Genomic DNA, 19830 nt, shown 5'->3' on the forward strand with positions numbered 1-19830 from the left:
CAGGGAGGCTGCTATATTAATAAGGAAATTTTTAAAAGCCTATTTTTACTAAAATGCTGCAAACATTTATTAAGCCCTTAGTATGTGCAAAACAAAGAGGGTGGAAAGAAAGGCAAAAACAGTTACTGCCCTTAAGAAGCTTATATTCTAATGGAGGAGACAAAAGGCAAATAACTATATAAATTAAGTTATATACAGAATAAATAGAAGGTAATCTTAGATGGAAAGGCACAAGCAACTGGGGGGGGGTGGGAAAGGCATCTTGGGATCTGAGATGACTCTTGAAGGAAGCCAGGTGTGAGAAAATAATGGGTTTGGGGAGACCCAGAGGCCCCCCCACTCAAGGGCCTAACCAGGGAGCCTTGTCTGACGTCTTTTAAGGCCAGCCCGGAGTCAGAAGAATTGCCAAGGAAATGTAGATTGAACTTCCTGACTACCTAAAGGAAGTTAACTCACCTAGGCGACCCCAAGTCATGTCACTCAAAGGACTGGCCAATTAGCTTGGATCAATGTGCCGTGACCCACCTCTACCTGAGAGAGGATAAAAGATCCTTGAGGAGAGGGGGGGTCACTCTTATCTCCCCCACTCTTCTCGTTGTGCCTCTCCCCATCCTGGGATTTTATACTGGGGGCCTGGGATGCTGGAGAGGGCAGCCACGGGGCCCCCACTTTCTCTCTTTTCTGTCTAGGTATGTAGGGCTTTTGAACTCTAATTCTGAGCAATGTGTTCTCTCTCTTTACTAACGTTTAATATGCTTTAATAAATGCTTAATGCCAAAGATTGGTGCTATAGCCTCTAATTTATAAGTAGCAATATATTATAAACCCCAGCTAAGTTCCCTAAAACTTAGGAGAGGGATGGGTACCCCCATATAATTTCAAATGACACACAGGGAAACTAAGAGGCAGAGGTGCTAGACTTTATCTATAATGTTTGAAAATTTAAAAGAAATTACAAAGATCTGCTTCATTAAAAAAATCCTAGCATTTTTACTTCAAGATCAAAAAGGAATCTTTAACTTACCATTTTTGTAAAGCCTGAGTTTTCTCACTTGTAAAATGATAGTAATACTTGCACTATCTAACTCAAAGCTGCTGTGAAAAAAAGCACTTTACAAACCATAAGGTGCTATGCAAATGTAAGTTACTATGAAAATATGAATTATAAGAACACAGAGGAAAGAGCAGAGTATAGAAGACAGAATACTATACTTAAAAAGACCTAGTTCAAATACTGCCTTAGATACTTAGGTAATATGGATCTTAGGCAAATCACTTACCTCCTATAAGTCAATAAACATTTATTAAGCACCTCCTAGGTGTCAGACACTGTACTAATGCACTGGGAATACAAAAAAAGGTAAAAGATAGTCCCTCCCTTCAAGGAGTTCACAATCTAATGAGGGAGAACACAAGAAAACAACTATGTACAAATAAGCTATACACAGGATAAAAGAAATAATCAACAGAGGGAAGGCACAAGAATTAAGAGGGATTTAAAAAGGCTTTCTGTAGAAGGCAGGATTTTAGCTAGTACCTGAAAGAAGCCAGGGAGCAGAAATGAAGGAGAACATTCAGGTAGGGGGAAAGCCAATGAAAATTCCCAAAGCCAAGAAATGGAGTGTCTTGTTAATGATATAGTAAGGATGCCTGTTATCCCTGTATACATAGTTGGGAGTATGTAGGGGGAATAAGTAATGAAGGGATTTCAACACCAAACTGAGGCTTTTATATTTGATCCTATGTCAGGGAGCCACTGGCATTTACTGAGTAGAGAACTGACATGGTTGGACCTATGTTTTAGGAATACCACCGGTGGCTGAGTAGGAGATAGAATGAATTGGGGAGAGATCTGTGACCAGCATACTCTTCAGCAGGCTATACCAATAATCCATACATGAGGAGACTAGGGCCTGTGGCAGTATCAGAGGAGAGAATAGAACATGAAGATCAAAATGACAGGCCTTGACAACAGGTCAGATATGTGTGCAGGTATGGGGAGGAGAGGGTCAAAAAGATAGTAAGGAGTAGAAGATGACATTAGGTTGCAAATCTGGGGGACTGGGAGGATGGTAGTGCCCATAACAGTTAATTAGGAAGTTTGTAAAGGGGAGGGGGCTGAGCTTGAGGAAGAAAGCCAATGAGTTCAGAGTCAGACATGTTGAGTTTAAGATATCTATAGGACATTCAGTTTGAGATGTCTAATAGACAGTCAGAGATGCAAAACTGGAGGTCAGGAGAGAGGTTACTGATGGCTAAATAAATTTGAGAATCATCAGAATAGAGATAACTGAATCCATGGGAACTGATGAGATAACTAAGTGAAATAGTCCAAAGGAAGAAGAAAAGAGGACTCAGGATAGGGCCCTGTGGCAAGGGAGACTAAAAAGGAGTCCATTCCATCACCTGTACTAACAACTCATGCACATGGGGATAGTTACTCTTCCTTTCCTAGCTAGCTACTTTGTCTTTGGAGGTGTACTCAGCCACACTCTGCTACAATAATTAGTTTTAAGCCTGGGGAGTTATAATGGCCTCTGAGTTCACAGGGTTCCCTCTTCTGCTAAAAGAAGCTTATATTAAATAAAAAGTGAGAAATACAGTTGGGAGGGGCCACACCTGGCCCACCCTGAGATTACATATGCCACTGAGGTCAGAAGGAGAACTCTCCATGAGCAGCTTTTGAAGGACCTCCCCTTTTGGGGGAGGAAAGACTGAACTCGACCTGAAGGGAGGTGAGGCACTTCTGGTAGGCTAAGCTCTCGGGCACTTCCAGAACCAGGAACACTTTGGCGGTTGACTGAGGTCACAGTGGCATGTGAGCAACCTTAGTCTGGTGGCTGTTTAGGTTGGTGAGTTACCTACTGAAAACCCTAAATTCCTTTGAAGCAGCTTAGGCTAAGTTTAGAGTTAAGAGCATCTATCTGTATTTCTATTTTCCCATTTCCTTATTTTTGATTTTTATTAGTTTCACCTTTGTTTAATCAATTCCCAAGTAATAAAATCTGATCCTTTTGTGAACTAAAGTTTAGAGGCTCCTTTCTTATTGGCCCGGGAGAAATATCTAAAAAAGAATAGTTCAGAGTGGAGATAAAACCTAAAAAGGTCCCTCATATTTCAAGGACCCCAATATTAAGGCGAGTCACCCAAATAGCTCTCAGTATATCCAATTTTGGCCTTCACAGTGCCCCCTTCAGGAATTAACCTTTAGGTAGAGGCTTGACATTTTGCTTCCATTTAAATTTATATTAATCTATAGCTAACCCCTGGTCTCTGTGTCTAAGGCAAATCCCCTGGGCCTCCTTAGCCACTGCCTCACCCCGAAGATGCCTCTGCCTCAGTGGCTCCCCCCCATCCACAGCTGAGTTCTGCTTGTAATACAATTTGGTCCCCAAGCCGGTCAAGCCCACTTCTCTCTCTAGATTTTTTTTTTTTTTTTTAGTGAGGCAATTGGGGTCAAGTGACTTGCCCAGGGTCACACAGCCAGTAAGTGTTAAGTGTCTGAGGCCGGATCCGAACCCAGGTACTCCTGACTCCAGGGCCGGTGCTTTATCCACTGCGCCACCTAGCTGCCCCTTGCTCTCTCTAGATTTTAACATCTGGCTCCACAGAAGTTGCTCACTTATTCAGCTTCCCTATTACAATGTCAGCTCCTCAAGGAGCTGTCTTTTGGCTTCCATTTATATGCCCAGTATGCCTTGATGAATATGAGTCATCTAGATCTCTCTCAGAGAAAGAACAGACCTTTTCTTGGAACTTTCCTCCAGTCCTGGAAGAGGTGGAGACATCTGGTAGCCTTACCCTTCTCCACTCCAGCTCTGACCTCTCTCCCTTCTCCTCTCCTCTCTTTTCCCCTCCCCCTCTTCTCTCTCTCTCTCTCTCTCTCTCTCTCTCTCTCTCTCTCTCTCTCTCTCTCTCTCTCTGTGTCTCTGTCTCTGTCTCTCTCTGTCTCTGTCTCTCTGTCTCTCTCTCTTTGCCCCTGTGTTGCCATTCCTTTCTTCACTCTTGGGGGTCCTATTCCTTCCTCTCTGCTGCCAGACTCTTGAATCCTTTGGGCTATTTTATTTTTTTAAATTCAATTTGAAACAAAAATCTGTTTTCTTTCCTCACTCCCCAATTAAAACAAAACCAAACCCCTTTGTAACAAATATACATGGTCAAGCAAAATAAATTGCCACACCGGCTTTGTCCAAAAAATATTTATCTGAATCTATACCCCACACTGATCATTTCTCTGTCAGGGGTAGCATGCTTCATCACTGGTCCTCTGAAATTGTGGCTTGTCACTGTGCTGATCAGAGTTCTTAAGTCTTTCAAAGTTACTTGAGTTTACAGTATTTTTATCATGCTCCTCATTCTGTTTACTCCATTCCATAACAGCTTCCCCATTTCTCTGAAACTGTCCCATTCATTGTTGTTGTTTTTGTTTTTACTGCAAAATGATATTCCATTCCATTTATATACCATAATTTGTTCAGCCATTCCCCAGCCTGCAATTTTACACAAAACTCACAGAGCATGGACTTCTCAGGAAAGTACCATACAATTCCTGTGTGGTATTTTATTTCATCCTCTCGTTTTCGGGGTCTTTTTACCCATAGTACAAAGCCTTTGATGCCTGAATGATTCCATAGAGATGTTTAGATTTTGTTCACACCTGGTTCATACCTCTAATTGATTCAATCAAGAAGTCTTAATTTTTTGTAATCATTAAAGGAGGGATGTGGGCAGGACTGTGCTGAAGCCAGTTCTAACTGGCTTGTTATATTTTCAATGTAAGCATTTATACCTCAGGAATAGGCACACCTACAAACCAAGGCTTACTTCATTGTTCTGTTGATTGTCTAGATTTAAAGTATTAATAATGCAGATTAAAATTAAAAGCATGTCCTGTCAGAGTATCGACACACCCTCGGATACGGGACACAGGATTGTTTTGAAGACCAAATGAGATAATATATCTAAAGGGCTTTGCAAACCTTAAAGTGCTATATGTATGTTGGCTATTTTTACTATGGACTGCATGATGATATTCTTTTTTTTTTTTTTTGGCAGGGCAAAGAGGGTTAAGTGACTTGCCCAGGGTCACTCGGCTAGTTAAGTGTCAAGTGTCTGAGACTGGATTTGAACTCAGGTCCTCCTGAATCCAAGGCCAGTGCTTTATCCACTGTGCCACCTAGCTGCCCCTGCATGATGATATTCTTAATACATTATAACCAACCTCCCACTGTAACATCACGAAATCTTACTCTAATACTGAATCACCTAAGGAACAAAAATTGGACAAAGTACCTCAATCTCAACTATATGAACTTCCCTAAGTTTATTTTCTAATTTCCATTTTCTTGCTTGAGCTTCAACATCTCTGTCAGTTATCTTGCTACCATTATATTACTTACTGCATATGGAGAAATCTTTCCTATGGAACTATTCCTTAATACCACAGTTTCACTTAAAAACCTTTACAGAGAATCAATGATTCTAAACATGGTGTGTCATTATATGAATTCTCAGACTCCATTAGTCGGCTAGGGGGTCCAGAAAAAAAAAAGACATGGGGGGCTGGAACTTTTTTAGCCCAGAATCATTTCTGTATTTTTTCTATTTTTTTCTCCACCCTCAAAACTTCACCATGATTCTTCATTTAATTATTATAAAGCTTTCTTTTACTCTATGAGTCTGGAATCTGCTCAGAAATACTGGGAGTTCAATCCAATACAATTTATGTGTAGTAAGAGCTTATTGTGTCCAACTGAGCTAGGTATTGGAGATTTAAAAAAAAAGAGTCCCTTGTTGCAGCTTGCCTTCCACTGGGTAAGGAGGGGAGGCAAGACAAAGGGTGCTTGGAGCCTAGGACAAGTAGGGAGTTGTTAGGAGGGTCAACAGAAGAAATGACGTGGGACTAAATGCCTTCACATGCATTAGAAAAAAATCTTCTCTTTAAGGCTAGCTACTAGAAATTTTGTTTAATTTTTTGTGACAAAACTAGGCATATACTCAACTGAATGGAATAAGTGAACAGCAACCACATAAAATTCCACAAAAATCCAATCTAAAAATTCATTGGTTGCTAATTGTTTACCAAAAAGGGGGGGGGGGGTGGGAAAGCTAAAGTTTTCTTGTTGAAGCCAAACACTAAAAATAGAATATTTTCTCTATCTTCAATGTTTCCACTTAACTAAAATTCCCAGGGATAACCCAACCTTTCAGTGTAGAGATTTTTTTTCCTGCAACACAGGACCTAGTAGTTGTGCTATTACAAGTAGCTATGCAGATTTCTGTTACCCTCAATGTGGTGGTGGGTATTCTAAGACTCCTAGAAGAAAGATGCATCAGTATCAACTACTTATTCTGAAAAAACTATATTAAGTGTAATATTATCTTCCTACTTTGCATTAACTATACTAGAAGTCTACTCCTCTCTCTCCCACTTAGGTCTACAGGACATTTGCCCAATGATTTAAAAAAAATCACCTTTTGAGTTTACCTTAGAGGACAGGACAGGTATAGTAATAACTTTACTAATTCCAAGTTTAATAAAATGTTAACTTTTTTACATACAATTTAGGTCAACCTTAAAAGTTCAAGCACAGGTGAGATAAAGCAATGACATTATTAAGTTCACCCTTAATAAAATTTTAATTTTCACATCCAATTTTTGTTTAGTGTAACATAGTACTAGGCTGAAAGTGAACAGGAAAAATAGAGGTGATGTGGAAAGAGTACTGGCTTGAGAGCCTCAGTGTTAATTATCTCTAAAAGGAATGTGTTGTAGACCTTCTAGTTAATACTTCATGACTATATTTATGGTTCTTTCTTGCAGGGATTTCCCTTTGTAAAAATTATCTTAAAATAGTAATTAAAATATTAATTTGTGCTAAATACATTTATCAGAACTAGAACCCCAAATGAAAAAGCTCAAGACACTTTCACATTCACTTTTTGTCTAGCACATATAAAAATAGACTCCACCCCAAAAAATTCACTAAGAGTTTATTCATATTGACATTAAGACAAATTTCCACTTCTATCTGAATGGTTATGCTACCCGGTTTCAAAGGATATCTTTCATTTAAGTGTCTATAATTCAAAGTGAAAATTTTAAGAAAAGAAACCACTGAGCAATGACTCTTGAACTTAGTATACATGCCAAAAAAAATATGGGATTTACAAGACAAGATATCTTCTTCCTACTATATTCCTACACTCAAATTAGTTCATTCTGGCATGGCAGTGACCCTGGGGCCTTAAGGACCAGGCTAACAGAGTGCAAGTTTTAGCAGGACTTAAAAAGCCAGTGTCCACATCACAGGCACAGCAAAAGAAGACTAGATGTCCACTTATCTAAGGACCAGCCCCAGCTGAACGAAAAGGTTCATCACTAGAATAATGGCCACCAAATGACAGTGTTTTGTTTTTTTTAATTGGTCACAGAAAGTCATAAAGACCAACTAGTAAGGCAAAGAGTTATGATCCGGAGGGAGTAGCTCACAATGATTTCAGCTGAATTCTTCTCAGGTCAGGATGTAATAAGCAGATATTTACAAAAACAACATCTAGTCTTTATCAGTTGTCCTAGTAAACATCATAGTTTGTGGAACTTAAGTAAAAAAAGGATCCAAGAGGGATTTATAAAAGTAATTTTCCTGGCACATTCATGGCTGGATTGGGTAAAATTAAGTAAATTATTATTTGATGCTGTTCCATAAAGCCCCATCTGTTTCCCACAGGGCTAATGAACATCGTAGGAGTTTGGGCTCATTAAACCTGGTACTGCCAACAGCTTCTATCAATGATAAAAATCAGACCCTATTTCAACTTCTGTATAATTGTATGGGATTCTCTTTTCCAGTAGTACATACAAAAATACCACATCCTACTAACTTTGCAAAGTTATTACAAAGCTATTACTGATATCTGGCATGCTAGACAAATTTGGATTCAGATCAGTTAAAAAACCTGATTAGCTGGGAGTTATTCTTTCCCCATGAGTATTCTGAATGCTTTTACCACCAGCTCTCCCTCTATTTCCTATCTCTGATCTCAATCCATTCCTCATAATATTGAGGTCTCCTTAGACTGTGTCTGTTCTGGCTAGCTATAGCAACAGTGTAACTACCAGGACAAAAATCTGTACTGTGGGAAATATGGAATATGCATGTGGCTCAAGCTGTCTAGTTTATTGGGTTCCAGATGATAGGGATTAAGTTATTTCATCATTATTAATATAAAGTCTCATCCTGTACAAATTTAAGTGGCCAGTAAGCTCAAAGTATAACACTAGAGTTCAAGCAAAATGCTATTAACTTTGTTCAAGACTCAGCAAGCTTTAGTATTTGTTTTATGAACATTTATTTTGTGGTTAGAAGTTAAAACTCTAAGGAAGAGTCTTATTTATATTATGGAGCTGAATACTATTAAATATTTCCACTTTTCCAACTTCTGCCAAGACTTGAGAAATTTGCTAGTAATGTTATTAAAACAACATTGCTGAGAAAATTATGTTTATTTGATTTAAAAGAACACAAGAGGACTCTTCAAATTCAACAATTTTAAAGCTTTCTAAAATGTGCCTTAAGAAAGTCCCTATGGATTCTCTTCCAAACTGCAGTAAAATTTTTTTTAATAAAGTTTATTATCTGCGGTAAACTACCTAATTTTTATACAAATACTTTAAAAAATACAACTACTTAATATACACACAAACCTGAGTTCCTATCAAGGCAATCCAGAAGAATACACAATGATGCAATCAAAAACATTCTTAAGTAACTTCATATTATGTCACTGCTAAAAATATTATTTATCAGCAAATTAGTAGACTATGTTGTCACTTCTACTCATTACATTCTTTTATTATATTGAGTAGGTGGGGGAAAATCCAAACAATTAGCCTTTGGGTACAAAAGGATAAACATAAATATAATTATGTTCCTCTGATCAAATTACATTATTTTGCTTTACCGACTACCCATAATAAGCAATAGCTAAACAAACTTTAAGAACAGAATTATGAAGATAGGAATAATCTACTACTTAATTGACCTTGATGGATGTTGACTGGTTGGTATAGGAACCTCAACTTCTATAGCAAAGGCTTCAGTGAAATTGGTAAAACAGCTTAACAACAATTAATCTGTAAGTAAACAAAGTCCATATTTACTTTAATTCTTAAAGGTTCTGTGATTTCTTAAATACAGGGACTCGTACCAACACAGGTTGCAGTTTCTCTGTGACTTACAGACTGGTCTTTGTGAGCTTTTCTCACGCTGGCTTGGCTCTGAATGTCTCTAAACTTAGGTAGCCAGGCTGGTACTCAGAAAACAAACCATACTTTCCTCTACTAAATCTATAAAGCCTATGCTGAGCATATGACAGTATGTCTAAAAGGTATCCATTTCTTTTAGAAACCTAACAAAAATTTTAAAACAGCGCAATCTGCAAACCAAATAACTTAATTTATTCCTCTCAACTTTTTATCTTTACATGTCAGTTTATAAAACATTGTGGTACAAAATTATCTTAAGTTAAATGCCCTTTTTTGGGGGAGGGGGAAGGGCAATGAGGGTTAAGTGACTTGCCCAGGGTCACACAGCTAGTAAGTATCAAATATCTGAGGCCGTATTTGAATTCAGGTCCTCCGGTGCTTTATACATTGCACCACCTAGCTGCCGGCCGCCACCGCCGGCCGCCGGCCCCCCCCCCCCCAAAGAGAAATTATGAATCGTTTTTCCTCAAAGAGTTCTGAATGAGAAAAAAAGATATGTTTTTTGTCTTGGACTTTGACCAACTTAACTCAACCCTATATATTTTGGGGTAACGCTGAACCACTTTTATTTGATAACATCAACCCTGACTCCATTAGCTTTGGACATTCATTCTGGATTTTAAAGAAGATTTTCAGTCAAGTATAAAATGTTGATGGTTGTAAAGTCAGCTGACTTGAGTTCAAATTCACTGCTGATACTTACTACCTATGTGATGTTAGGCAAGTCATTTAATCTCCATGTCTCAAGCAATTCCCTAAGCCTTTCTTACTGAGTCAACAGATGAATCTGAGTACTGCTGCAGTGTCAGGAGTTTCTACACAAAGAGATGATGATGAAACCATATACATGAAAAAACAGGTTGCAATTAATTGGCAAAGGAAAAGAGGTGAAAAGGAAGAGGAAAAAAATGGACAAAAAAGTAATGTAGTTTAGAAGACAAATAATGGAAGATAATCTGACAGCACCTTCCTGAAACCATTTACATAGATATGAAATATAGAATTCATTACTGTGGGTACAAAAATAAAAGTGAACAGCAAAGATGCAACTGAATATTTCTTTTACAATCCAATTTTATTAACTACATAAATTACATTTATCTCTAGGAGAAAGACACAGCATTTCTAAATTGGGTACCTAAGAAGGTTAAATATTTCTGCTCAACAATTTAAGGTGACTGGTCAATATAGTCTTTGTGCCTACATTTAAAAAGTAAAATAGTTAATATCTGGATAAGACATCTAAGCCATTTTAAAATATGCCGGTTTATTTTAGCCAAAGGTGATTAAATGATCCATAAAAACTTTTTTTTTTAGTGAGGCAATTGGGGTTAAGTGACTTGCCCAGGGTCACACAGCTAGTAAGTGTTAAGTGTCTGAGGCCGGATTTGAACCCATACTCCTGACTCCAGGGCCGGTGCCCTATCCACTGCGCCACCTAGCTGCCCCAAAACTTTTCTTCTTAATATAAGTAGCGTACTTTGAGGTTGGTTGCAGGCAATAGGGGAAGAAAGGATCTAAGTTATGAAAGATTTCTAAAATAGAAAAAGGAAACTTTAAGCTTTTACAAACATTCTTTTAAGGAGAGAATCCTCACACAAACCTATTTGTGAGAAAACCTAGTTATATGATCACAGCAAACCAAAGAGTAAGTACATAAAACAAGATAGCTAAATTTAGCTTTACACAATGTTTAAAGTAAGACTTCCTTCTCCTTAGAAGCACAAAATAAATATTTATGTGGGGACCACCCTTAAGCACAGCAACTTGTAGGAGTGGCAATAATGACTGCATGGCCTTACAGCCCTACTGGTAAAAAATATTTACATAACTATGAGCCCTCAGAGAAAAAAAATGTTTAGTTAATGGTGTAAGTATATAAGGCTTCACTGTCAGCACAAATATTCTAAAACACTGTAATGCTATTTTTCTTCAACATTTCAAACCAAATTAGAATATGCGCTGGCCTGTTGCAAAGTATTAGGAAGTTTTCAAGAGAAAAATCTAAATTCTTTAAAATGCTGCAATGTTGTTACTTTAACTACTTAACTACTAAGATAACAGAATACTAAGTAGCTGCCTTTATTCACCTCCCCAGAATGTCAGCATTATTAATGATGCTATATGTATTAGGTCAAGTCCACTTCTGTCCAGTGAGTTCATAGGATCTTAGCATTAGCACTAGAAAGGACCTAAACAGTTCAATCTCCTCATTTTATAGATAAGGAAATTGGCCCAGACAGATAAAGTGATTTGTTCAAGATCACAAATATTAAATATTAAATGGAAATGTTAAAGCTGGGATTCAATCCCAGGTCCTTTGACTCCAAATTCACAGCTCTTCCACCTAAATCACATTGAGAGGTCTACCTATATGGATTTATAGTTCTATAGAGCCCCTTGGTTTTACATTTTCCAGACTTACACAGCTTCAAGGAGAATTAAGCTAAATATTGGTAAATATTAAAACATAAACATTCAAAAAGAAACTTCCTTATTAATATTCTCTCACAAAGCAAAAGAAAAATTAAAATTAAGTAAAAATTTCTCACTAATGACAGAGAGAACATGGATTGTCTATAAAAAACAGCTTTTTTTCTTAATGTGTATCCTCATACTTTCATATGACCATGGGTAAGTCTGATTCACTTTGTTTGTTTGTTTGTTTTGTTTTGTTTTTTTCGGGGCAATGGGGGTTAAGTGACTTGCTCAGGGTCACACAGCTAGTAAGTGTCAAGTGTCTGAGGCCGGATTTGAACTCAGGTACTCCTGAATCCAGGGCCGGTGCTTTATCCACTGCGTCACCTAGCTGCCCCTGATTCACTTTTACAAAATAAAGAAGGCATATTATAAAGACCAAGGCATAAAGTTGAGAAAAAATCCATTTTCATCTTGAACTCAGTCCATATTACTTTCAGATTCACAATCTCAAGTTGGGAACAGGAAGCTAAGGGTTGTTTAGGCAAGAAGGCAGCTCAGTGATAGAGCTAAATGCAATTGGATTCAGGAAGACTGGACTTCAAATCCTGCCTCAAACACGTATTAGCTGTGTGATCCCAGGAAAGTCACTCAATCTCCTTTGGCCTGAGTTTCCTTGTTTGTAAAATGGGAATAATAATAGCACCTCCTTACAGAGTTGTTGTGAGGATATATACATATAACACACACATAAAATACATGTTATATATAAAACATAATATAATGTTATATCATTTTACATATAATATTTATTCTATAATACAGTCTCTTTATATGTATATATGTCCCATATATTATTATATTTAATCCTCATAACAACTCTGTAAGGAGGTGCTATTATTCCCACTACTAAATCATAGAGGGGTTGTACCTATAGATTTCTACATTAATGATAAGCAAATTGCATACTCTTTTAAAAAGCAGGGAAATGGTAAAAAAAATAGCACTTAAAAGAGATAAATTTCAGTTATCTGGAAAATACACTTATGTAGCAGCTTGTTCTCCAATAATATTAAAATGTTACTGTAATTAGGCAGAGTACTCATCTTTGTTGTCAAAACTGAAACAAAATTTGTCATCAAACTAGACATAAAATTTGCCAACAATTCAGATTATTTTCAAACCAAATAATTAGGCTAAACCTAAGGAACAAAACATATACAGCGAAAAGAAAGCCATCGACACTGCCCCATAACTGTTAAGCAAATAAAAACTCCCAATAATACACCCAATTTGTCATGCCTGTCTTTCTTCTACTTCAGATGTAATTATCACAAATTAAATGGCAATGGGAACATAAATGTCATCTTAAAAATTTTAAGTTGATAGGAAATTAGAACTTGATAAATTACAGACACAAAGCAGTTTAGTTTACCTTGGAGTCAAGAAAATCTGCCTCTTATAATAATAGTGCTGAACAATATGAACTTGTGATAGTAATTTAGCCTCTCAGAGACGCTAGTCAACTTTACAAGACTGTAAATAACAGAGGAGTTGCCATCTAAACCCATGGAGAGAGTTTCAATATGAGAATTCACTACAATGATCAAAACACAAGCACCCCAAAATTGTTTTTTTTAAAGTTCTTTAAAAAATAAATGATGAAGGACCTTAAGGGCTTAATAATTGCTAAATTGGAAGGATAACGCTAATAAAGATAATTTTATTTGGTAATCTTTCTGAAATAATATAATAAAATGAGGATGAGAGTTTAAATCTTTAAAGAAACAACGTACTGAAAATCGCTACTATACCTTTCTGAACTGAAAGGATCTGAGGAGCAATATACAAGAGAAGAACATCTTTCCATTTCCTACTCAGTTAACTCAGTAGTAGTTTATTAAAACTGAAGTAGAAACATCTCTGCCCTGCACTCACAGATTCTTTATTCAGTTTTAATGTTTCCTAGTACTGAAAAAGTCCCATTCCCCATCCTACCTCTGAAAGGACATCTAGAGAAGGTGACAATCTGGTTTCACGTCAACAATCTTGGGTATATCTATATATATTTCTAAAGTACAAAACTTTAAAACCTGATCAGTTTTGTGGATTCTATCTCTACGTCCTATCTTATCCCCTTAACTCTACTCACTCCTCCACTATCCCAGTGCAGGTTCTCATCATCTCTTGCACAAACTGTTGCAATAACCTCATACTGGACTCTAGGCTTGTGTTCTCTCCTCTTCAATCATCCTCCACACAGCTGCCAAAATTAGTTTTCCTAAAGCATAAGTCTGACTATGTCACTCCCTTACTCAAGAACCTTGAATGGCTCCTGACTGTATAAAAGATAAACTCATCAGATTAGCACTTAAAATCCTTGACAACCTGGCCCTAGCCTACCTTTCTAGTTTTTTAAAGCCGTTCATGCATTTTTCATTCCAACCAAGCTGGTCAACATATTGCTCCCGAAACTCAGCCGCAAACCTAACTTTCCATTTCATGACTTTGAATAAAATGTTTGTTATGTCCTCCCTCCTCCCCTTCATCTCTCATATTCCTGTTGTTGTTGTTCAGTCATGAGCAACTCTTTGTGACCCCATTTGGGGTTTTCTTGGCAAAGATACTGGAGTGTTTTACCCTTTACTTCTCCAACTCATTTTGCAGATGAGGAAAATGACACAAACAGGGTTGGATGACTTACTCAGATGAGTCTTCCTGACTCTAGGCCTAGCACTGTATTACTGTGTCACTTACATGCCCAACCTTCCTTCAAAACCCAATTTGGAATGCCTTTCCCTTATGCTTGTAATTTAGTGTTCTCTCCATCTTCAAAAAATCAGAAGTATTCCACTAGAATATAAGCTCCTTGAGACCTGGCATCATTTTTTCAATTTGTCTTTGAATGCCCAGTGCCTTGCACATAGCAGGTGTTTTATTAAATGCTTCTTGGATTGATTAAAGGCTCAGCTCAGGGGCCAGCTTCTCCATGGAGCTGAGCTCTTTCTCCACTCAAATTCCTAAGCTACCTTGTTCATACAGCTTTCCTTGATGCCTATTCAACCCCACTTTGTGTTATCCTTATTTGTGTACATGTTACATATCCCATGGTAGAATGTAAACTCCTTGAAGGCAAGATTAATGTCATTTTTCATCTATCTACAGTTTAGTATATTGCTTTGAAAATAGTTCAAATGTAACAAATATTGGTTGAACTGAATTTTGATGATGATGATGTGAAGCTCTGTAACAGATTCTGTTATTTGAAGAGGCGTTTGTGTCTCCTCAAAGTAGAATCATCTCACCAAGACATAAATAATGCAGGTAATAGAATATGACCAGAAATATAGATTCTAATCTCAGATAGGACCTAAAGAGAAATAAATTCCCATTTCAAAACCTTTTAAATGCTCCCACAGTGGAAAGACATTAAGGCAAATGAGAAAATTGAAACAAATACCATAATAACATCATAACAAACATGAATGAAGAATTTTTCTATGTGAAAACTAGAGTCTATTTATTCCATATAAATAATTTTCAATCATACCTGGATGAGGCATTTGCTCACATCACTAGCACAGAGAGCTTTGTTACAACTCAGTGAGAGAGGGATCCACGTTAGGAACATCAGTATGGCTACGGTAGGCACAAGATACTGTGACTTCATGTTTCCTCAAAGCAGACAAGGGGCAATCCCCACGAAGCTCTGAAATAAAATACTTCACTTCAATAGATAGTTATGTACTAGAGTGAAAATCAGTCTCCTAATTTTAAGTACTTTAGACATATTCCACTGAATATAATTTTCAATGAAAGCTGATTAAAAGCTCAGAAAATAGGGGCAGCTAGGTGGCACAGTGGATAGAGCACTGGCCCTGGATTCAGGAGGACCTGAGTTCAAATCCAGCCTCAGACACTTAACACTTACTAGCTGTGTGACCCTGGGCAAGTCACTTAATCCTCACTGCCCTGCCAAAAAAAAAGAAAAAAGAAAGAAAAGAATGGCTCCTTGAGGGGCAGCTAGGTGGTGCAGTGGATAAAGCACCGGCCCTGGATTCAGGAGTACCTGAGTTCAAGTCTGGCCTCAGACACTTAACACTTACTAGCTGTGTGACCCTGGGCAAGTCACTTAATGCCAATTGCCTCACTTAAAAAAAAAAAGTAAGAGGGTATTCATTTCCATCAACCCTTTAAAAGTCCTACTCTGCTTAATCATCGTGATGTTAAAAGGATCTTATGTTTTCATAAGCCAAAACAGCACAAGCTCTGAGAGGTCCTACATCCAAGGCTTTGAGTAGGGACCCTATGAAATAGATTACTATTTGAGGATCAGTCTAGTTAAATCTGGAGAAGCTCATCACCATATCAGCTGCAGGATGATGAATTTTTCCACAGCAATCCCTGAAGTTGATCAACTAAGGCATTAAGAGGGTTGTGGTTTGTGTTGATGTAAGGTATATACCACACCAACAAAACCCCAGATCCTCAAATGCTTAATCATTCCACTCTGTAGCACATAAAAAATAAAATGTTTTTCAGTTATAGTATTATCAATGAGTCTTTTAAATGTAGATGAAACTTGTTGATTTGCAATCATTTCATATTCTCTTATAAAATGGGCCTGAATAAATCAACGAAAGGAAAAGAATGTACAATTATTTAACCTCTCTGAGCTCCAGTTTCCTCATTTATAAAATGTGGACATTCAAATTTGCCCTACGAACTTTCCAGGGCTATTGTGAGTACCAAATGAAGTAATATGTATGAAATGCTTTAAATGTGCCAGCTCTCACAAGCTCTCTCTCTTTCTGTAGCTTATTATTACCTATACATGCTTAAGTGAATAACTGGATGGAGAGAGAGTTCAAAAAACTAACTGCAGGAATTCATTATAGATAGGTACCATTATGAATTTTTTGGGGGGGGCAGGGCAATGAGGGTTAAGTGACTTGCCCAGGGTCACATAGCTAGTAAGTGTCAAGTATCTGAGGTCACATTTGAACTCAGGTCCTCCTGAATCCAGGGCCAGTACTTTATCCACTGTGCCACCTAGCTGCCCCCTCATTATAAATTCTTTAAAGCCACAATAGGACTAAAACTATAAGAAATGAGGAAAAAAATGAACTCCCACAAATTATAGAAATAGTTATCAGATGTAAAAAAAGAAAATGTAACTTCTTGAATTTACTGATATGAACACTAACTTGTGTACATATACATATGCGGGCACATTTTTTAAAAATTAAGTTGTTACACTTACAATTTAACAGGCTAGTCAAGCTTGAGATTTCTGTAATTACATTTACTATTTTATTCTGAGCATTAACATTTTAACAACAGCAGTGAGAACTGAGGACTCTTACATTAATGGTGGTAAACATGACTCAAAATTTAGAAAGAGAAAGTCCTGTTGATTATTACTAGATCCACAAAACATTCCCCACAGAACGTTAGTCACCCAACTTTGTAAGTTGTTAAACTACTCTGACCACATGGGATAATTTTTGGAGCCGCTGGCATGTACTTGTGGAGCCAGAATCAGCCATTTAAAAATTTGATTTTTTTTCACTAGTTTTTCATCTTATTGACAAGACAAATTAATGAATATTTGGTTATGAGGTCCCCCCCCCCCGCCAAAGCTTTAACAAATTTAGTTTATTAAAGCATTTCTTCATTCTCTAAGGAGAAGAAAAAGTTCAGGCAAGCGAAGGACAACACAGAATCTGTGACACGTTTTTTGAAAATCCAATTCTGCCTCCCTTAAATGTTTATTTCCTAATACTTAAAATCCATCATACCCAATTTCTTCTAAACCAAGACTTCGGACTGACTTTTGTCCTCAAGGGAAATGCCACAATTAGCAGAACTAAACACCGATGATAACCTTTGCATTTCGGAAACACTCCAGAAACCACGATTCCACCCAATGCTGAGCTGCTAATGCAAGTGCCACCGTTACTGAACTCAGGTGAAGACCCCCGAGGCACTGAGCGGCCTGGGGACAAGCCCAGGGTGGAAGCCTAAGCTTAAAAAAGATTTTTTTTCACACTTGGACCACGGCAGGGGCGGGGTTAATAGAAGGCCGGGTGCGGGAGGCAGATGGGGAAGAAGGGGAGTGACATATCATTCAATCAACAAGCATTTTTAAAGGATGGCCCGGCTCGGGACTTAATTTCTTTCATTACTCAGAGGAAAGGAAAGGAGAGAGGGAGAGATAGGGAAGGGGGGGGAGAAAGAGGGGGAAAGGACGGGGGAGGAGGGGGAGAGGAAGGGAAAGGGGTAAAGGAGGACAAGAGGGGGGAAGGAAGGAGAAAGGAGGGGAGGGGGACGGGAGGAAGGTAAGGAGGGAGAGAGGAGGGTAAAGGAAGGGAGGAAGAGAAGGGGAGAAGGGGGAGAGAGGAGAGGAGGGTAGGATGGGAAGGATGACGGAGGGGGGGAGGGAGGGAAAAGAGGAGAGGAAGGGGGCTCGCAGCTACTTGGATTAGGACGGAGGAGTAGAGAGAGGAGGAGGATGCCCCTAAGAAAACATAAAAGCCTCAAAAGGATAAAAGAAGGGCGGGCCAAAGGCAGCCAACCACCCCGCTCCCCCCAACTGTTGCTACTCAACTCAACAAACATTTAAGGGAGTCCTGCCTTTGAACCACCCCAGGGCCCAGGCCAGCGCAGGAACCTGCTTCACCCCTCCCCACCCCCGATCGCCGCCCGCCCGGGCCCCGGCCAGGCCTCTTCCCGAAGCCCCGCACTTGGCGGCCCCCGAATTCCCCTCACCGTGAGGCGCGGCGCGGCTGGGCCGCCCTCCCTGCCCTCCGTCCCTTTTCCCCACTCGGAGCCGGGCGAGCCGGGAACTTGGCCTTGGGGGAGCAGCGCGTGCAGATGCCCGGGCCCAGCCGTCGCCGCCGCCCCCCTGGTTCTCGCGGGCGCCGCCCCCCCCCCCAGCTCCGCGCCCCCCTCCCAGCCCCGTGCGGCGCAGAGCGGGGCCGCCCCACCTCGGGCACCTTAAAGAGACAGGACTCTTCTCTCCTCTCCTCGTTTCGCCTCTGCTAGCCAGGCCGCTCGGGCTCCTTCTCTCCACCCCCACTCACAGCGCCTCGCTCCCTCTCCTGCCCCCCCCCCCGTCCCTCCCCCTCAACCCCCCACCCCCACCCCACCTCCCGCCTCTCCTTCTCCTGCCCCCTTCTTTCTGGCTCACGTTCCCTGCTCTTTGATTCCTGTGCTCCCTCTCCTGCCCCCTTATTTCTGGCTCCTGCCCCCTTTCTCTCCGGCTCCTGCCCCCTCCTCTCTCTCCTGCCCCTCTTCTCTCTGGCTCCTGTCCCCCTCTTCTCCCTCTCCTGCCCCCCTTCTCTCTTGCTCCTGCTCCTCTTCTCTCTGGCTCCTGTCCCCCTCTTCTCCCTCTCTAGCCCCCTCCTCTCTCTGGCTCCTGCCCTCTCCTCTCTCTCTCTCCTGTTCCCCTTCTCTCTGGCTCCTGAACTCCCTCTCCCTCATCTTCTCAACGATTTAGAGTTCGGAGGGATCGTAGAAGCCATTGAGTCCAGTCCCCTCGTTTTACAGATGAATAAGATTGAGGCACAGAAAGGTCAGACTTGTCCAAGGTTAGTTACCCTGTTAATAGGTGTTTGAGGCCCTACTGGAACGGAGGACTTTCTGATTCCAGATGCAGGGTTACTGCACCATCCGTTATACCACACTGCCTTTCCTGAGACTTGATCTGAACAACAGGATGCTCCTACTAGCTTCCCAGCCTTACAGACAACTGACCTATCTTCCCTGACAATTTGTTCAACCTGTTTTAGTTTCCTCATTAGATTATAAGCTCCTTGAGGGAAAGAAATGGATTTTTCAATAAGTCAATAAGTAATTATTGAATACTATGTGCCTAGGACTGTGATAGATACTTGGAAGAATGCGTGGCCTATACTTTTTTTTTTTGGTGAGGCAATTGGTGTTAAGTCCAGGATCACACAGCTAATAAGTTGTCAAGTATTTGAGGCCAGATTTGAACCTCAGGTCCTCCTGACTCCAGAAGTGGTGCTCTATCCACTGTACCACCTAGCTGCCCAAACGAGGCCTATACTTAAAAGATGTTTATAATGTGATGATACTTAAGATATTTCAATAAAATTTATGTTAAGATTAACAATATC

The 19830-nt window shown here is 39.5% G+C and overlaps 1 protein-coding gene across 1 annotated transcript in view; it reads right to left on the reverse strand.

Moving 5' to 3' along the window:
• The window catches only part of TWSG1 (twisted gastrulation BMP signaling modulator 1), a 64465-nt gene extending 45865 nt beyond the window's left edge, over positions 1-18600 (reverse strand). Inside the window, 2 exon segments of the mRNA XM_043976546.1 lie at positions 15237-15395; positions 18458-18600. Of these exon segments, the coding sequence (XP_043832481.1) occupies positions 15237-15356 (120 nt within the window). The 5' untranslated portion in view covers positions 15357-15395; positions 18458-18600.
• Positions 18601-19830: the final 1230 nt, after the last annotated feature.

The sequence above is a fragment of the Dromiciops gliroides genome, chromosome 1, assembly GCF_019393635.1.
Source record: "Dromiciops gliroides isolate mDroGli1 chromosome 1, mDroGli1.pri, whole genome shotgun sequence".
Classification (NCBI taxonomy): Eukaryota; Metazoa; Chordata; class Mammalia; order Microbiotheria; family Microbiotheriidae; genus Dromiciops; species Dromiciops gliroides.